This window comes from Hyla sarda, chromosome 7 (genome assembly GCF_029499605.1).
Source record: "Hyla sarda isolate aHylSar1 chromosome 7, aHylSar1.hap1, whole genome shotgun sequence".
Lineage (NCBI taxonomy): Eukaryota > Metazoa > Chordata > Amphibia > Anura > Hylidae > Hyla > Hyla sarda.
Window position 1 is genome coordinate 186,591,702 of NC_079195.1, and position 20,593 is coordinate 186,612,294.

Sequence of the window (20,593 nt, forward strand, 5' to 3'; positions counted from 1 at the left end):
TAAGGCCTTATGTATGTCAGTAAGATCCTCTCCCTGTCAGTGAGGCCCTCTCTGTGTCAGTAAGACCCTCTGCTTATCAGTAAGGCCCTCTCTGTGTCAGTAAGATCCTCTGCCTGGCAGTAAGGCCCTTTCTGTGTCAGTAAGCTCCTCTGCCTGTCAGGAAGACTTTCTTTGTATCAGTAAGATCATCTGCCTGTCAGTATGTACCTCTATGTGTCAGTAAGATCCTCTCCCTGTCAGAAAAGCCTTCTCTGTGTCAGTTAGATCCTCCACCTGTCAGTATGTCCCTCTATGTGGCAGTAAGATCCTCCACCTGTCAGGAAGCCCACCTGTGTGTCAGTAAGATCCTTCACCTGTCGGTATGTCCCTCTATGTGTCAGTAAGATCCTCTTCCTGTCAGAAAAGCCTTCTTTGTGTCATTTAGATCCTCCACCTGTCAGTATGTCCCTCTATGTGGCAGTAAGATCCTCCACCTGTCAGTAAGCCCACCTGTGTGTCAGTAAGATCCTCCGCTGACAGTAAGATCCTCCGCTGACAGTAAACCACATAGTAAACCTTAGATAATGTTGGAGGAACACTTTCCAAACACTAACGCTTTCTCGGGGAAACATTGGTGAACCTGGGTGGTGGAGGACCTTAGAAAGGACCCATTTTTGCCCTCGCTATAATCTCTCTCTGGTTTGAATTCTGCATTCATTATATGAGACCTAGTGAAGAAGATTGTTCAGCAAAGTCAATTGTAAATCTGTCTACATCTTATATAGAACATCTCATTCTCCCATAACTAAGACTGGACACCCACAAATTTCTATGATAAAAAATATTTATGGTGCTCGGCTTAAAAATAAAGGTCCCAGTGGTGGTGAAGCCGTATGATGTCCTATATACTGCTTTTTGGAGACAATGGAGGGGATTTAGAAAAACCTGTGCAGAGGAAAAGTTGACCGGTTGACCATAGCAACCAATCAGATGGCTTCTTTTACTTTTCATAGGCCATTTAAAAAAATGTAAGAAGCAATGTGATTGGTTGCTATGGGCAACTGGTCAACTTTTCCTCTGGACAGGTTTTGCTAAATCTCCTCCTATGGACATAATCTAATGTATCTGAGTGATGACACTTATTGAATGTAGCAGAACATTACAGGCCATTACAAGGCTTTATTATTTCTGCCATTAGCAGCAAGTAGATGGTCTGGTTTATTCCAGCCTCCTTATTCTAACCTTCCAGCAGAGTTTATGGGCACCACTGCCAACCTATACAACACATAAAAGTCACATCACCTGCCCCATCTACTAATAATAAAGCACTACAAGAACCAGCCATGAATATCTCCATTCTTCTGGACCCTAGGCTATCACCCATGATGCCTATATCACAATGTATATGGATCCACAGGTCCCTGGACCACTGGTAGCAGGTGCCACCTGATGTTTTGATGACATCACGTCACCTGGACAACGGCTGTTGTTGTTGTTTACCCACAACTGTCAGTTGGACCGAGCGGACGGACGTCTACAGGATCCCAAAGATGGCGGCTACTGGAGGAAGAAGAGATGGCGAGAAGGAGAGAGGAGAGAAGAGGGAAGAGGAGAGCGGAGGAAAGAGGAAGAGGGAAGAGGAAAGCGAGGAGGTGAAGGAGAGCGGAAAGAAGAGGAAGGAGGAAGAGGTGAGCGAGGAGGTGAAGAAGAGGAAGAGAGAAGAGGAAAGCGAGGAGGTGAAGAGCAGAGAGAAGAGGAAGGAGGAAGATGTGAGCGAGGAGGTGAAGAAGAGGAAGATAGAAGAGGAAAGCAAGGAGGTGGAGAAGACAGGAGAGAAGAGGAAGGAGGAAGAGGTGAGCGAGGAGGTGAAGAAGAGGAAGAGAGAAGAGGAAAGCGAGGATGTGGAGAAAAGGAGAGGAGAAGATGCCAGATTATTGGAGGATGAGGAGCCAAGACCAGGCACCAGCCAGGACCCCGGAACATCAAGCTCCTACCCCAAATTTAACATCTATCACCTCACTGTCCATCAGGTATTGGGTAGGGGCAGCTTTGGAGTGGTAAGTTTATTTATGTTTTTTTTTTTTGTTAAATGGACAGTCAATGTGGTTTTTCCCATTGATATTCTGCAGCTAATTGTAGGTCTAGAAAATAACCAGCGTAGGCCATCTTAATGTAGAGCAACAATGTGGGGCCATGTTGAACTTTCAGTGACCAGTATTAGAGAGTGTGAGAGCGATTTAGGACATTGCTCCCCATTCACACCTGAGACATGTAACCAGGGCTGCCATCAGAAATTTTGGGGCCCCTTACGCAGCTTAATTCCAGGCCCCCCCCCCCTCGAGTCCGCCCCAGGGCCAACTCCCAACCCATTTTTTTTCCTAATGATATATTTCTAATTACTTTATAGAAGATTGTAGTGCAGTAATACACTGTGCTGCAAAGTAATTTTACTGCGCCACACTCTGCTGTAATCTAATATACCCTATTCTGAATACTGTGAAACTTTCTGTGTACTTTCTCCAGCACAATGTCCACCTCTATATAGTTGTAGACCCCCTCTCTGCCCCCACATATATATATACACATATATATAGTTGTACACCTCCTCTGTGCCCCCATACATAGTTGTACACCCATCTTTGCCCCATATATAGTTATAGGCCAATTTTGTGCCCCCATATATAGTTGTAGGCCCCTGTGCTCCATATATAATTGTAGGTCCCACGTGCCTCCAATATACATGATTGTAGACCCCCTTTGTGCCCCTGTGTGTAATAATAGGCCCCCTTTGAGCTCCCATAGTTATAGGCCCCACCTTTCAGCTCCCACAGTTAGTTATAGGCCCACCCTTTCAGCCCTAAGTTAGTTATAGCCCCCCCCTTTCAGCCCCCACAGTTAAATATAGCCCCCCCTTTCAGCCCCCTCAATTAAATATAGGCCCCCCCCTTTCAGCCCCCACAGTTAAATATAGACGCCTCCTTTCAGCCCCCACAGTTAAATATAGGCCCCCCCGTTCAGCCCCCACAGTTAAATATAGACCCCCCCTTTCAGCCCCCACAGTTAAATATAGGCCCCCCTTTTAGCCCCCAGTTAAATATAGCCCCCCCCTTTCAGCCCCCACAGTTACATATAGCCCCTCTTTCAGCCCCCACAGTTAAATATAGGCCCCCCCTTTCAGCCCCACAGTTAAATATAGGCCCCCCCTTTAAGCCCCCATTTAAATATAGCCCCCCCCTTTCAGCCCCACAGCTAAGTATAGGCCCCCCTTTTAGCCCCCAGTTAAATATAGGCCCCCCTTTCAGCCCCCAGTTAAATATAGGCCCCACCTTCCAGCCCCCACAGTTAAATATAGGCCCCCCTTTCAGACCCCAGTTAAATATATGCCCCCTTTTCAGCCCCCACAGTTAAATATAGGCCCCCCTTTCAGCCCCCACAGTTAAATATAGGCCCCTTTTCAGGCCCCACAGTTAAATATAGGCCCCCCCATTCAGCCCCTAGTTAAATATAGGCCCCCCTTTCAGCCCCCAGTTAAATATAGGCCCCCCTTTCAGCCCCCAATTAAATATAGGCCTCTTCTTTCAGCCCCCTCAGTTAAATATAGCCCCCCCTTTCAGCCCCCTCAATTAAATATAGCCCCCCCCCCTTTCAGCCCCCACAGTTAAATATAGACGCCCCCTTTCAGCCCCCACAGTTAAATATAGGCGGCCCCCTTTTCAGCCCCCACAGTTAAATATAGGCCCCCCTTTCAGCCCCCACAGTTAAATATAGGCCCCTTTTCAGGCCCCACAGTTAAATATAGGCCCCCCCATTCAGCCCCCAGTTAAATATAGGCCCCCCATTTCAGCCCCCAGTTAAATATAGGCCCCCCTTTCAGCCCCCAGTTAAATATAGGCCCCCCCTTTCAGCCCCCAGTTAAATATAGGCCCCCCCCTTTCAGCCCCCACAGTTAAATATAGGCCCCCCCTTTCAGCCCCCACAGTTAAATATAGGCCCCCCCTTTCAGCCCCCTCAGTTAAATATAGGCCCCCCCTTTCAGCGCCCTCAGTTAAATATAGGCCCCCCCCTTTCAGCCCTCACAGTTAAATATAGGCCCCCCTTTCAGCCCCCACAGTTGATATAGGCCCCCCTTTGTGCCCCAACAAGTAGTTATAGGCCCCATGTACCCCCACAGACATACTGCCTCCAGACATTCACGGTATATGGCTGGAGGCAGTATGTCTGTGCTCTGACCAGACTGGAGGAGCCCCCAGACTGGAGGAGCAGTGGTCGGAGCATTGAAGGCAGCCTGCTGTGGTTACCTTCCTGGCCCGATGTCAGCCACGCGTCTTCCAGGCAGCCCCTTCGCTCCAGTTCTTCTTCGGGCACGGCTTTCCTCTGACTTCCGGGCCGGCTTGCCGCGTCATAGCGCACCGAACGTGCCTACGCGCGGCACGATCGTTGCGCTAGTACCTCCCGACGGCCACTGCAGTTTTTTTTTTTTTTTTTTTAAAGTGGCAGTGGCCTCCGAGGTATGTGCGGCAGGGACAGGGCCCGGGAAAGAGGGTAACTGACTGACTGATTGTACAGAGTACGGTCAGTCAGTCAGTGGAAAATGGCAGGCCCCCAACGGTCAGTGAGTGAGTAAAAAATAAAAAATAAATGTTGGGCCCGGCCCCCCTCGGGTCCGGGCCCCTTACGGGAGTACCGGCTGTACCCCCCTGATGGCGGCCCTGCATGTAACACTAATGAGTCACAATTACTTATTGGGCCCAATTTGAACATTTCTACTTAGGGTTGTACTCACTTTTTTTTGCCAAGGTTAAGATATTAATGACTTTATGATGAGTTATTTCGGTGGGGGGGGGGGACACACAATATTAAACACTGTTACACTTTACATTGTAGAAGAGTTTCATTTCTTCTGTGTTGTCACATGAAAAGATAAAATAAAATATTTAAAAACATGTGAAGGTTGTACTCACTTATGTCAGATACTGTAAATGTTATAACTGTAATAATCTTTTTTTTAAGCCATTTATCTATTTTTTGCACTGACACTTGACTGAACATATATGTATTTCTCATGTGTTGAACATATAATGTCACCATGATGAATTGTCTTTATACATTTATGATGAATATGCACGTTATACATGTTATACTTGATATTACTTTATTTGGTAATTACGTGTCTGGGTAAATATAGACCCTTAGTGATGTGTGTGAACATGCTTGAAAAAAGCTTCAACAAGAAGCAGAAATGTGGCAGTGATTTAACTATTATATGGAGAGCTGCAATATTTTTTTATATACTATATACCCATACATACAGACACTGTGATCTGTAGTTTTTGCCGGTACCACTTGTGCATTGTATTGATTGTTTGATTACTTTTTATGTGTTGATGTGACAACAATTGGCAATTTTTTTTTTGCATTCACATCATTGACAATGCAATATCAGGAATGTGAACCAAAGTGAAATAATTGCAGATTTTTGGTCACATCATATCTCAGAAACAATGGAATAAAAGTGATGAAAAAGTCAAATATAAGCAAAAGTTATGTTACAGTGGTACAGTGGTAAAGTTTTTTTTTAAATCAACTAGTGCCAGAAAGTTAAACAGATTTGTAAATTACTTCTATTAAAAAATCTTAATCCTTCCAGTACTTTTTAGGGGCTGTATACTACAGAGGAAATGGTTTTCTTTTTGGATTTCTCCGATGTAATGACTACAGTGCTCTCTGCTGACCTCTGCTGTCCATTTTAGGAACTGTCCAGAGCAGCATATGTTTGCAATGGGGATTTGTTCTCTGGAAAGTTCCAAAAAGGGACAGCAGAGGTCAACAGAGAGCACTTTGGTTATGACAGAAGAGAAATCCAAATAGAAAAGCATTTCCTCTGTAGCATACAGCCCCTAAAAATTACTGGAAGGATTAAGATTTTTTAATGAAAGTACTTTACAAATCTGTTTAACTTTCTGGAACCAGTGGATGGATTTATAAAAAAAAAGTTTTCCAAGGGAGTACCCCTTTATTAAAAACTACAGATAATGGTGCAAAAAATTCTCATACAGCACTGTATGCAGAAAAATAAGAAAGTTATAGGAGGTCAGAATAGGGAAATTTTAAACATACTTTGCCTTTTTTAAAAGAAGTGCAGTAATAGAAAAGAATGCAAACATGAGTATCATTTTAATTGTATTCATCCACATAATTAAAGGGGTACTCCTGTGCAAAACTTTTTTTTTAAATCAACTGGTGCCAGAAAGTTAAACAGATTTGTAAATTACTTCTATTAAAAAATCTTAATCTTTCCAGTACTTTTTAGGGTCTGTAAACTACAGAGGAAATGGTTTTCTTTTTGGAACACAGAGCTCTCTGCTGACATCATGACTACAGTGCTCTCTGCTGACATCTCTGTCCATTTTAGGAACTGTCCAGAGCAACACATGTTTGCTATGGGGATTTTCTCCTACTCTGGACAGTTCTTATAAAGGACTGATATGTCAGCAGAGAGCAGTGTGGTCATGATGTCAGCAGAGAGCTCTGTGTTCCAAAAAGAAAACCATTTCCTCTGTAGTATTCAGCAGCTAATAAGTACTGAAAGGATTAAGATTTTTTAATAGAAGTAATTTACAAATCTGTTTAACTTTCTGGCACCAGTTGATAAAAAATAAATAAATAAATAAATAAGTTTTCCATGGGAGTACCCCTTTAAGAAAACATGAAAATTTCACTGTAAAATGCATTGCTTAAAACCAAAACCCCCAAAAATTAGCAAAATTGTGATTTTCTTTAATTTATTTTCTTTTTTCAATTTTAAATTCAAATTTAAGGTGTCTTTATAAAGTACATTCTGTTGTGAAAAAACAAACATATGGGTCTGTGGATGGAAAAATAAAAGAATTATGGCTCTTGAAAGGTGTAAACTAAAAAATGTGTAAACTAAAATTTGTTGTGTCCTCAAGGCCAAAATTTGCTGTGTCTCTAAAGGGGTATTCCAGAAATTATTTTTTATTTGACATTTGACTATGCTACAGAGGCTGTAAAGTTAGTGTAGTTAATAATGTAGTGTCTGTACCCGTATGTGACGATTTTCTCACAATTCTTATGTGATTTTCACCCCAATATTTACTTTTACCAGCATACAAAATTACTGTTGTCTCAGATTTTTCCCAGGTTGCAATGCAGCCGAGACCTGACTCACTAGTCAGCTGATGACAGGGAACCTGTCTGCTTCAATGGGTGGAGCGATCGCTTGGTGGTAGAGAGATCAATCTGCAACTATTGCAACAGCTGTAGGCACCCTGATTGAAAACCACAGGTCTTTTGAATGAATGCTGCTCATTTATGGGAGTGTGACTGATGTGTGGGAGGGAGGAAAATGGAATTATGGGCTTTGTAGGCAAAGCAGTAAACTCAAAAAGGAAATACTAGTTCACAAAAAGCTAGCCAAAGTGTTATGGTAATCTCACGCCATTTAGCCCCAAGACAAGCGCAGATCCTTCCTAAGCATGTCCATTAATTTCTGCCAGGTACGTACTAAAATACCTTATGGTGGATAACCCATTAAAGGGGTTAAATGACCAGCATCAAAGTGATCTCCATTGTCGGTCATTACTGGCTGGTGTTTCTGTAGGTTGAGTCAGCAACGCCAGGTATTTGGCACTAGAGAGACAGGATTCCTCTAGTGCCTGAAGTTCAGCTATGCTGACCCCCCCCCCCCCCCCAGTAAGTTAAAAAGTATGAATTGAGAGATGGCACAACCCTCCCCCCCCCCCCCCCTCTAACCTGGGGTGGACCACTCCCCCGCTGCCCCCCTGCCTGAGAGTTATAGGAGTGTGATTACAGCTACCACACTCCTATCACACTCAGCCAATGCAGCTCTGGAGGTGTCTACAGTATAAGACATATTCTAACAGCAGAAAAGTAACTGCAGCTCTGGAAGTGACAGGAGGATAAGACATGATGTGACAGCAGAATAGTGACAGCAGCTCTGAAGGTGACTGGAGGATAAGTCAAAATCACACTCAGCCAATGCAGCTCTGGAGGTGTCTACAGTATAAGACATATTCTAACAGCAGAATACTGACTGCAACTCTGGAGTTGACTGGAATATAAGACATGATGTGAGAGCAGAATAGTGGCTGCAGCTTTGGAGGTGAAAGGAGCTTAAGACATGATGTAACAGCAGAATAGTGGTTGCAGCTCTGGAGGCAACTTGAAGATGCGACATGATGTAATAGTAGAAAAGTAAGTACAGCTTTGGCAGTAACAGGAGGACGAGATATGGTGTAACAGCAAAATAGTGTCTACCATGCTATGCCTGTATTTATCTGAATAAAGCTTGAAGTTTTTTTACCTGCTACCGTGGTGCCGGATACTTCTATTGCTGTCCATGTCTGTGGAGGGGAACGCTACCCGACAGTCCAGGCACAGGAGCGGAGGAAAGGATCAGAGCAGTCAAGCACATTTTATTAACAGCAAAAAAGTGAGTACACACACCTTGTCTCTGTCTTCTTCCTCTGTGAACGTGAATCAGGTACCTGTCATAGTGCCAAAAGAAAGAAAAGTGATATGTTGCTCAGTACCTAATCCTGATCCTGTACATATACATTTTTATGTGTCTAGGACGTATATATCCCTAAAAAATAGCATTTATATCTTGGTCACTTGCTTTGTCTTCTTGCCTTGCGGAGGGGGCGTGTCCATCTCTTTCCCTCACTGAGTCTGGGAGCAGCCTGGCAGTCTGCAGATCTTTCTAAATTAGTGCAAGGATTTTAGTGATAAAAGCACAGTAATTTTTATGCATACATTTTATATCTGTCATTAGTAAAGATGGATGCTAATCCAGCTTTACTAGGAACAGATAGAAAATGTGTGTCATTCAGCTTTAACAGACTCCTGAATGTCTGTTAGGCTTCTTTGTCATTCAGGACTCAGAGAAAGCTTTGGCTGTTCAAGCATGCTGGGAGTTGTAGTTTTGCAATAGCTTGAGCTGCAGTGTTTGGAAAGCAATGTGTTAGAACAGTGTTGCCTTTAGCTGTTGCAAAACTACAACTCCCAGCATGCCCACACATCCTTTGTCTGTAGTTTTGCAAGAGATGGAGACACACAGCTGGAGAATACCCAGCTCTAACACAGAGTTTTACAAAGATTGTAACTCCAGCTGTTGCAAAACTACAACTCCCATCATGGTAGTTGTAGTTTAGGAATAGCTGAAGGCTGCAGTGGTGATCTCCTATACTGGATACCAACACACTTTATGGCCTGTATCCAGTATGCTGCAAAATACAGAGTAGTCTGTCTGCGTAAAGACTGATGACCCCTAGTGGTGGTTATTTTCATTTTTCCTTTTTTAGTAATTTTTTTTTATTTTTATAAATGTGTATTTAAAAAAGTAATCTTATCAGTAGTACTACAAAATATAAAAAGTTTTTCAACATGACAGTGTCTCTTTAAGCATGCTCCTATCGGTGAAGGGGAGGAGTTCCTGCACAGAAGAAAGATATGTGGTGGCACCCTGCCTCCGTCCTACATGCCCCTAGGCCTTATGTCCCCCCCTTGCTATCCTTCTGCACTGGCTCTTAGAAGATCAGGGAGAATGCAAGCTGGAGCTCTCTATATAATACATACAGACCTTCAGCTTGCATGCTCCCCGAGAAGCAGCAAGACCTACGGTGGCCGGGCCCTCCGTGCCTGACCTGTCACACGCCCCTGCTACAGAGAAGCTGTCATCTGGCCAATTGTATTCCATCATAGCTGTAGTCACTTGTAAGTTCTGCAGTGATCATGGGTGAAACAACAACTCCCAGCATAACCTTATTACTGCTAAGATTTTACTGGGAGCTATAGTATCACATGGTACAAACTTATTGAGCAATTGCCCCTTACTTGGCATCACAACAGGCTAAAAAATTACTTAGGGGGGCATTATAGGGTGACACCATTTTCTACCACAACGGGTGACATTAACCTTAGCAACACCACTGGTGCTCTGTAATAGCTAGAGGCAAAGAGCTCGCTGTTACTGCGCTCCTCTGTGTGTGCCGCTGTGTCAGTCAATGGGAGGTCAGCAGAGAAAGGTGTTGGCGGCCCTCTGATACTCGGGCACATTATAAAGAATTTATTCTCTATTGGCTATAAAACAATGAAATATACACAGAAACATATGAGTGGAATAAGCTTTTTAACCCCTACTGCAATGTGTTGCCAGTTTAACATGTATAAAAGATGTGATAGATGCCCATTACAAGGATGTGATAGATGCCCATTAAAAGGATATGATAGATGCCCATTACAAGGATGTGATAGATGCCCATTACAAGGATGTGATAGATGCCCATTACAAGGATGTGATAGATGCCCATTACAGGTCGGGTTATGAGGAAGGGATAGGAGGACGGGATAGGAGGTCGGGATAGGAGGTCGGGATAGGAGGATGGGATAGGAGGTCGGGATATGGCATCAATATATGAGGACGGGATTTGAAGTCAAAAGCTTCCTCCTTTGTTTATTTTCCTCCCCAACAAGGATTAGGAAGGAAAAACTGGGCAATGCTGGGTACTCAGCTAGTCTATATATATATATTTATTTATTTTAATGTTAAAATGGAATAGCTAAAGTAAAAAATTAAAATAAAAAAAAAACACGCCTGCAAAAACAATGTTAAAACTCACATGGCTTTTTTTTGTGTTTTTTCACTCCCACACTATGGAGAAAAACACAGCGATTTTCCCAAAAAAATGCCATAGTCTCATAAGGTCACTTCTAGGAATCACCCAATGAGCCGAAAAAAGCTGAAAAAAACGCCAAAAGGATAAAAAAAACACCAATTAGAAAAACAAAAAAAGTGGATATGGCATTTTGTAGTTCCTTATTGACTTGCAGCTAACATTTGCCCACGCTGTGCAGTAGAATGGGTGTTTTTTTGGGCCTTTTATTTTTTTTTTCCAACTACATCCCTATTACATCTCATATGTACCATGGCATGGAAATAACAATGACCATCACCCCACAGTCCCTAACTGGTTGGCTCTAGCTATACCTCTAGTTATACCTAGTTATAACAAGTTGGCTCTAGTTATACCTATGGGATATTGTCAAAAGGAAATATTTCCCATAGTCTTCCACTATTTACTATTGCTCCCTTTGCTTTCTTTCAGGTGGGCCTGGCATCAGTCCCCGGCCGAAACAACTACGTGGCCATCAAGGGAATCACCAAGACAGGGGACAATGCAGCGACCCTGCAGAGAGAGAGACGGATCCTCATGCTGGCCCGAGACTGCCCGTTCCTGTGTCACCTGTATGCTGCACAGCAGTCTCAGGACCATGCATTCTTCATCACCGAGTACCTGTCCGGCGGCAGCCTGGAGGCTTTACTCAGAATGTGCAGCTGTCTGAACACCGACAACGTAAGATTCTACACAGCAGAGATTGCATGCGGCCTCCAGTTCCTTCACGGACATAACATCGTCCACCGGTAAGTCTAACTTCCCCACACCTGTCTCCTTGTCATGTTGTAAATAATGCATCCAACTTTCCCAGAATCCTGAATTTTGTTAGGCTTTGTGGTGGTACAGTTCATGACCCCTTCACCATTGTCGATCTTTAAAGATTTCCTGTGATGTCCCAGCACCAAAAGCTGTCCTGTGGGCTGCGGATCTCCTTGGGCATGCATTTTTCACTGTGTATTATGTAATGTATGTACTGTATTTTTAACCCCTTCCCGCAGAATCACGTCTATAGACGTCATTCAGTTAACCCCGTGATGCGCAGCATCGCACGGGTTAACTGGCAGAAGTCCCGCTGTTTCAAGCAGGGGACAACTTCTGCAACACCCTCCAGGACCATCTGTTGATGGTCCTGGTCAGCGATCACTGTGATTGGTCCCTGTGGACTAATCACAGTGAATGAGCTGACTGGGGGTAAAGTTCATTTCCCCTGCTCTGCCCGCCACTAGAAGTCTGAGCAGAGCAGGGGAAGAAGATGCCGAGAGCTGCTGTGGAGACAGCAGCACTTATCAAGTACCGGCGCGGCAGTGGGGACCGGCGGCAGGCTCTCAACAGCTGGAGGCACACGGGTTGGCGGCGGGTAAGTGGAGGAGGCGGCGGGCGGCATCTGCATCAGAGGCAGCAGTGAAGCTCTTCACTGCTGCTTCTGGTAGTTTAGAAAACTACAACACCCAGCATGCCTTTTGGCTGTCTGGGCATGCTGGGTGTTGTAGTTTTGCAACATCTGGAGGGCCGCAGTTTGGATCAATCTGTGCTCTTCCAGATGTTGCAAAACTACAACTCCCAGCATGCCCAGACAGTCCAGGCATGCTGGGAGTTGTAGTTCTGTAACATCTGGCCCTTCAGATGTTGCCGAACTACAACTCCCAGCATGCCTGGGCATGCTGAGAGTTGTCATTTTGCAAAATCTGGAGGGCTACAGTTTGGACACCACTACACAGTGGTCTCCAAACTGTTCTCCTCCAGATGTTGCAAAACTACAACACCCAGCATGCCCTTTGGCTGTCCGTGAATGCTGGGAGTTGTAGTTTTGCAACAACTGGAGGCACACTGGTTGGGAAACATTGTCTGTTTCCTAACTCAGTGTTTCCCAACCTTTGTGCCTCCAGCTGTTGAAAAACTATAACTCCCAGAATGCACTGAAAAACCATACATGCTGGGAGTTGTAGTTTTGCAACAGCTGGAGGCACACGGGTTGGGAAACACTGAGTTAAGTAACAAACTCTTAGTGTTTTGCAACCAGTGTACCTCCAGCTGTTGCATAACTACAACCCCCATGCACGGACAGCCAAAGGGTATGCTGGGAGTTGTAGTTTTGCCTTCCCCACAGGGGGATTTACAGTGAGTTTCTCGCTGCAAGTTTGAAATGCAGCTAATTTTACGCTGTAGCTCAAAACTCTATGTAAACTCGCCCGTGCAAATGTACCCTAAAAACACTACACTACACTAACACAAAATAAAGAGTAAAACACTACATATACACCCCCTTACACTGTCCCCCCCCCTCGCCCCTCCCCAATAGAAATGAAAAACATCAGGTATGGCACTGTTTTCAAAACTGAGCCTCCAGCTGTTGCAAAACAACAACACCCAGTATTGCGGGACAGCCATTGACTGTCCAGGCATGCTGGGAGTTTTGCAACAGCTGGAGACACCCTGTTTGGGAAACACTGCCTTAGAATACCCCTATGTCCACCCCTATACAAATCCTTAATTTAGGCCTCAGATAGGCATGGCACTCTCTCACTTCGGAGCACTGTCGTATTTCAAGGAAACCGTTTAGGGCCACATATGGGGTATTTCCGTAATCGGGAGAAATTGTCTAACAATTTTTTTCGGGGGGCTTTTTCTCCTTTTACCTCCTATGAAAAGGTAAAGTTGGGGTCTACTCCAGCATGTTATTGTAAAAATGAAAAAAAAAAATGTTACACAAACATGCTGGTGTTGCCCCATACTTTTTTTTATTTTCACAAAAGGTAAAATGAAAAAAAGACCCCAAAGTTTTTAATGCAATTTTTCCTGAGTACGGAAATACCCCATATGTGGGAGTAAAATGCTCTGCGTGCGCACAACAGGGCTCAGGAATGAGAGCACCATGTACATTTGAGGTGATTTGCACAGGGGTGGCTGATCGTTACAGCGGTTCTGACATAAAAAAAAAAAAAACCTACATGTGACCCCATAGTGAGCCTTAACACCCCACACCTGTTTGAAGAATGAAAATGAAAAATTTGTGTTTTTTCACTAAAATGCTGGTGTTATCCCAAATTTTTCATTTTCTCAAGGTGTAATAGTAAAAAAGCCCCCCAAAATTTTTATATAGATGCCCTATAAGTGGACGTAAAGTGCTCTGCAGGCTAACTACAATGCTCAGAAGAGAAGGAGCACCATTGGGATTTTGTAGAAAGAATTTGGCTGGAATTGAAGGCCATGTGCGTTTACAAAGCCCCCATGGTGCCAGAACAGTGGACCCCTCCCCCCACATTTGACCCCATTTTGAAGATTACACCCCTCACGTAATGTAATAATGGGTGCTGTGAACATTTACACCCCACAGGCGTTTGACCTATTTTGTGTACAGTCATCCATGAAAATGAAAAATTAGATTTTTCATTTGCACAGCCCACTGTTCCAAAAGTCTGTCAAACACCAGTGGGGTATAAATGCTCACTGCACCCCTTATTACATTTGGTTAGGGGTTTAGTTTCCAAAATGAGGTCACGTGTGGGGGGGTTTCTGCTGTTCTGGCACCATGGGAGCTTTGTAAACGCACCTGGCACCCGACTTCCATTCCAAACAAATTCTCTCCACAAAAGCTTTTTTTTTCTGAGCATTGTAGTTCGCCTGCAGAGCACTTTACGTCCATATATGGGGTATTTCCACACGAGGTTACAAATTTTGGGGGGCATTTTTTCCTATAACCTCTTGTAAAAATATTGAATTTGGGGGAAAAAAACTGCATTTTAGTGAAAAAAAAATGTTTTTCATTTACACATCCGAGTTTAACGAAAAGTATTCAAACACCTGTGGGGTGTTAAGGCTCACTGTACCCCTTGTTACGTTCCTTGAGGGATGTAGTTTCCAAAATGGTATGCCATGTGTTTGTTTTTTTTGCTGTCCTTGCACCAAAGGGGCTTCCTAAATGGGACATGCCCCCCAAAAACCATTTCATCAAAATTTGCTTTCCAAAAGCTAAATGTGACTCCTTCTCCTCTGAGCATTGTAGTTCGCACACAGAGCGTTTGACGTCCACACATGGGGTATTACCATACTCAGAAGAGATGGGGTTACAAATTTTGGGTGTCATTTTTCCTATTACCCCTTGTAAAAATGTAAAATATGGGGGGAAAACCAGCATTTTAGTGGGGAAAAAAATTCATTTACACATACAACTTTAACAGAAAGTCGTCAAACACCTGTGGGGTGTTAAAGCTCACTGTACCACTTGAGGGGTGTAGATTCCAAAATAGTAAGCTATGTTTTTTTTTTTTTTTTTTTTTTTTGCTGTTATGGAACCATAGGGGCTTCTTAAATGCGACATGCCCCCTAAAAACCATTGCAGCAAAATTCACTCTTCTAAATCCTATTGTCGCTCCTTCCCTTCTGAGCCCTCTAGTGCACCTACAGAACACTTGACATACACATATGAGGTATTTCCTTACTTGAGAGAAATTGGGTTACACATCTTGGGTGGCATTTTCTCCTTCTAGCCTTTATAAAAATGCAAATACTGGGTCTACAGGAACATGTTAGTGTAAAAAATAGAGATTTAGAATGTTCTCCTTCACTTTGCTGCTATTCCCTTGAGAAAGTCCAGGCTGACGAAACGTACGTTGGGGCGGTGGTGACAGGTCTCCATTATGGGTAAGTGAGTACCAGCTTTGTTAGTGTTATTACTTTCATGCACTGTTAGTGTCCATTCCAGCTATCCTAAGTGGGTAGCTGGACATTATATTAGTAAAGGTTATATACCCCTTTTCTTGTCCTATTGGACATTATTATTGGACACCCATTACTGCTGCTGTAGATCTCACTGTTTATATACTTCATATGAGCTTGATTATACTAATCATACCTGTCTTACCACCTTATTTTCGGATTGGTTATCTGTTTACAATCATTGACCTTGTATAATGTTAATATTTAGTGGTCATATTTGTGATTTTAAAGAGTATTAATCAAATTATTTTAGTTTTATCAGTAGTCATGGCTCTAGTGTTTCTCTATAAGTATATAAAATTTATTTTCAGAGCTATACTGTAGCATTGGTTTATAGACCCGCAGCGAGTTTTAGATATGGTTTATACACCAGTAGTTTCAATGTACATTATACTACAACGCTGCTATTTCTTGTTGCTAATTATTCCTGTGAAATACCTAAAGAGTTAACAAACCTTTTGAATGTCATTTTGAATACTTTGAGGGGTGCAGTTTTTATAATAGGGTCATTTATGGGATATTTCTAATATGAACACCCCTCAAATACACTTCGAAACAGAACTGTTCCCTGAAAAATTCTGATTTTGAAAATTTTGTGAAAAATAGGAAAATTGCTGCTGAACTTTGAAGCCCTCTGATGTCTTCCAAAAGTAAAAACCTGTCAACTTTATGATGCAAATATAAAGTAGACATATTGTATATGTGAATCAATATATAATTTATTTGGAATATCCAATAGAGTTTCAAATTCAGAAAAATGCTAAATTTGTTAATTTTTCATAAAATTTAGCAATTTTTAACCAAGAAATGATGCAAGCATTGACAAAAATTTACAACTAAGATAAAGTAGAATATGTCATGAAAAAATAAACTCGGAATCAAATTCATAAGTAAAAGAATCCCAGAGTTATTAATGCTTAAAGTGACAGTGGCCAGATTTGCAAAAAATGCTCTGGTCTTAAGGCCAAAATGACCTCGGTCCTTAACCCCTTAACGACGCAGGACGTATATTCACGTCCTGCGCCGGCTCCCGCGATATGAAGCGGGATCGCGCCGCGATCCCGCATCATATCGCGTCGGTCCCGGCGCTCATCAACGGCCGGGATCCGCGGCTAATACCAAACATCGCCGATCGCGGCGATGTGTGGTATTAACCCTTTAGAAGCGGCGGTCAAAGCTGACCGCCGCTTCTAAAGCGAAACTGAAAGTGACCCGGCTGCTCAGTCAGGCTGTTCGGGACCGCCGCGGTGAAATCGCGGCGTCTCGAACAGCTGACCGGACATCGGGAGGGCCCTTACCTGCCTCCTCGGTGTCCGATCGGCGGATGACTGCTCCCTGCCTGAGATCCAGGCAGGAGCAGTCAAGCGCCGATAACACTGATCACAGGCGTGTTAATACACGCCTGTGATCTGTGTAGAAGATCAGTGTGTGCAGTGTTATAGGTCCCTATGGGACCTATAACACTGCAAAAAAAATGTAAAAAAAAAGTGTTAATAAAGGTCATTTAACCCCTTCCCTAATAAAAGTTTGAATCACCCCCCTTTTCCCATAAAAAAAATAAAACAGTGTAAAAACAAAATTAATAAACATATGTGAAATCGCCGCGTGCATAAATGTCCAAACTATAAAAATATATCATTAATTAAACCGCATGGTCAATGGCGTGCGCGCAAAAAAATTCCAAAGTCCAAAAAAGCGTATTTTGGGCACTTTTTATACCATTCAAAAATGAATAAAAATTGATCAAACAGTCAGATCAAAACAAAAATCATACCGATAAAAACTTCAGATCACGGCGCAAAAAATAAGTCCTCATACCGCCCTGTACGTGGAAAAATAAAAAAGTTATAGGGGTCAGAAGATGACATTTTTAAACGTATAAATTTTCCTGCATGTAGTTATGATTTTTTCCAGAAGTACGACAAAATCAAACCTATATAATTAGGGTATCATTTTAACCGTATGGACCTACAGAATAATGATAAGGTGTAATTTTTACCGAAATATGCACTGCGTAGAAACGGAAGCCCCCCAAATTTACAAAATGGCGTTTTTTCTTCGATTTAATTTTTCCGTTTCGCCGTGCATCTTTGGGTAAAATGACTGATGTCACTGCAAAGTAGAATTGGTCACGCAAGAAATAAGCCATAATATGGATTCTTAGGTGGAAAATTTAAAGGGTTATGATTTTTAAAAGGTAAGGAGGAAAAAACAAAAGTGCAAAAACTGAAAAACCCTGAGTCCTTAAGTGGTTAAGAGAGAGAGGAGCAGTGATAATCAGGTGACCCTGCCTGCCCAGTGGGAACCCCTAAATTCTCTTGTATATGGTGTTGGGGGGGAGGAGTCGCCCCAGTCTAGCTGCAGAGCTCAAGCTGAGAACTGTGTGGAAAGGAGGAGGAAGTCGTGTGTGGAGAAATCCTGAGGGAAGCCTAAGAAAATATCTTCTAAAGTCAGCCCCACCATTCTGCAAAGTTTCCCCATACAGCAGAGTCAGCCCCGCCATTCTGCAAGTGTTCCCCCATACAACAGAGTCAGTCCCGCCATTCTGCAAGTATTCCCCCATACAGCAGAGTCAGCCCCGCCATTCTGCAAGTGTTCCCCCATACAGCAGAGTCAGCCCCGCCATTCTGCAAGTGTTCCCCCGTACAGCAGAAGCCCCGCCATTCTGCAAGTGTTCCCCCATACAGCAGAGTCAGCCCCGCCATTCTGCAAGTGTTCCCCCATACAGCAGAGTCAGCCCCACCATTCTGCAAGTGTTCCCCCATACAGCGGAAGCCCCGCCATTCTGCAAGTGTTCCCCTGTACAGCAGAGTCAGCCCCACCATTCTGCAAGTTTTCCCCCATACAGCGGAGTCAGCCCTGCCAATCTGCAAGGGTTCCCCATACAGCGGAGTCAGCCCCACCATTCTGCAAGTGTTCCCCCATACAGCGGAGTCAGCCCCGCCAATCTGCAAGGGTTCCCCGTACAGAGGAGTCAGCCCCACCATTCTGCAAGTGTTCCCCCATACAGCGGAGTCAGCCCCACCATTCTGGAAGTGTTCCCCCGTACAGTGGTGAGTCAAGCTCTGGCGGTGATAGTACTTGAACCTTGTCAGAACCCTAGCCAGAGTGGGAAACCTTTCAGTCTCTAATCTCTAGTCAGTATTATTCAAGTGGATGAAAAGCACCATAAGTCCTAGCAAGGCAACAGGGCTCCCAAGGGTTACACTGCATCCCTTGTACTCTTCATACTGTGTGTTGTACCATCTACACCTGCTCAGTAAAAGACAGTTATCCGTAACCCGACGTCAGTGTGTTTCTTACTCCCATTGTCTGGCCCCGGAGAAGCTGATAAGAATTCCTTGCACCCCTGTGGCACCACATTACCATTGTCTTTTATTTATAACTCTTTTTTCTTCTTTCATTGCAGAGATATCAAGCCAGATAACATCATGCTGGATAGAGATGGACACATCCGCATCATTGACCTCGGAGTTGCCCAAGATGGCGTCACCTCTTCCAACAAGATCAAAGGAGTGACGGGCACGTTACCATACATGGCCCCAGAGGTGCTCCAGAGGAAGATGTACTATGCAGCAGTTGACTGGTGGAGCCTGGGGATTGTTGTATCCCGGATGTCAGCAGGACGTTCCCCATTTTACTTTGGCTGCAACAGAGAAATGGCTCACGATTCCATCACCAGAGAGAAGCCTAATATTCCATCTTGGCTCCCTGCTGACCTGAAACATCTGATCAAGAAACTGCTGCGTAAGAATCCTGAGAAGCGGCTTGGTGTGAACAGGAACATCAGAGACCATCCATTCTTCACCACCATCAACTGGGAGGAACTGGAGCAGAAGAGAGCACAGCCGCCATTTACACCATTCAAGCCAGCTCTGAAGAAGGGAGACCTGCCGTGGCCAGAGGAAGAGACAGCCCTTCACCCCTTGGAAGGATTCTCTTTCATTGCTCCAAGCTGGGCCTGTTAACATCAGCCCATGGCCATGGCCCAGAGCTCTGTGCCCCCTGACCCATGCCTCTGCTGCTGTATTAGACCTCGGCTTGTCTATAACATCCTCTCTATACCATCTGAATGCTGCAGATTTCCATCAAGTTGTTACCCTGGATCTTAGCTCCACATCCTCCACAGCCTCTGAAGACCCTCTGTACCCCAGGAGCGGCCTGTGCTTGTAACACCTCAGCACAGACCTGGTAAGTATCACACATCATCACACATACATTAGGATCACACACACATTAGGATCACACACACATACAGGTAGATAGAAATATACATACAGGTACATACATAGATAGTATAGACACAGACACACAGACACACACAACAGATAGCGGTAGATATCGGCTTTGATCCTGGGACTTGTTCCGATCGCCATATTTGGGGTCAGGAAGGAATTTTTCTCCTTTGAGGACAATTGGCTCATTCTTTAAGGGGGTTTTTGCCTTCCTTGGGATCATTCCAGCCATAAATAGGTAACATAACACAATGTACAAAAAATAAATGAATAATAATAATAAAAAAAAGTATTATATATGAATATATAAAAAAAAAAATACATAATAGTTTACCATACTAGATAGGTCATGTACTGGCTTTTGATCCTGGGACTTGTTCCGATTGCCATATTTGGGGTCAGGAAGGAATTTTCCCCCCTTACATAAGGATAATTGGCTCTTTCCTCAAGGGGGTTTTCGCCTTCCTTTGGATCAACACAGTATATAAAAAAGCTTTGCTTTTACATTTATACATTACACATAGCAAAATAAAACATAACACACATTTCTAAAATTAGCAGAATCCCAGTATCCCCTTCCTGTAACTATATAAACGAAATAAAATGTCCTTTTCCCCCTTTACATCATTGTGTCTGTGTCTTTATTTCCATTGTTTGATCATGTATTGTTCTAATAAATACAGTGAAACCTCTTTGAGAAGACCACCCAAATTTCTCCTGGTCTTCTATTGCAGTGGTGTCCTAAAAACAAGACCACTATGGGAATGGTCTTTTCAAAGAGGTGGTACAAAGCTTCATTTGCATTAAATGTATCATATTGTTGCAGAATGTTTGATACTTTTGAACATATTTAATGGAATTGGGTAGTGCAAACATTTGACAACTTTTTGTTGAATAGAATAAAAGAGTTTAAAAAACCATGGCACTTAAACCATGTCTCCTTTT

At 43.5% G+C, this 20,593-nt stretch overlaps 1 protein-coding gene across 1 annotated transcript; it reads left to right on the forward strand.

Annotated features, from left to right (window-relative positions):
- The first annotated feature begins 1,161 nt into the window (after positions 1-1,161).
- On the forward strand, positions 1,162-20,260 carry LOC130282900 (protein kinase C delta type-like). Its single transcript, XM_056531846.1, has 3 exons — positions 1,162-2,036; positions 11,127-11,443; positions 18,823-20,260. The coding sequence occupies exons 1-3, from the start codon at positions 1,437-1,439 to the stop codon at positions 19,379-19,381; spliced, it is 1,476 nt and encodes a 491-aa protein (XP_056387821.1). The 5' UTR covers positions 1,162-1,436; the 3' UTR covers positions 19,382-20,260.
- Positions 20,261-20,593: the final 333 nt, after the last annotated feature.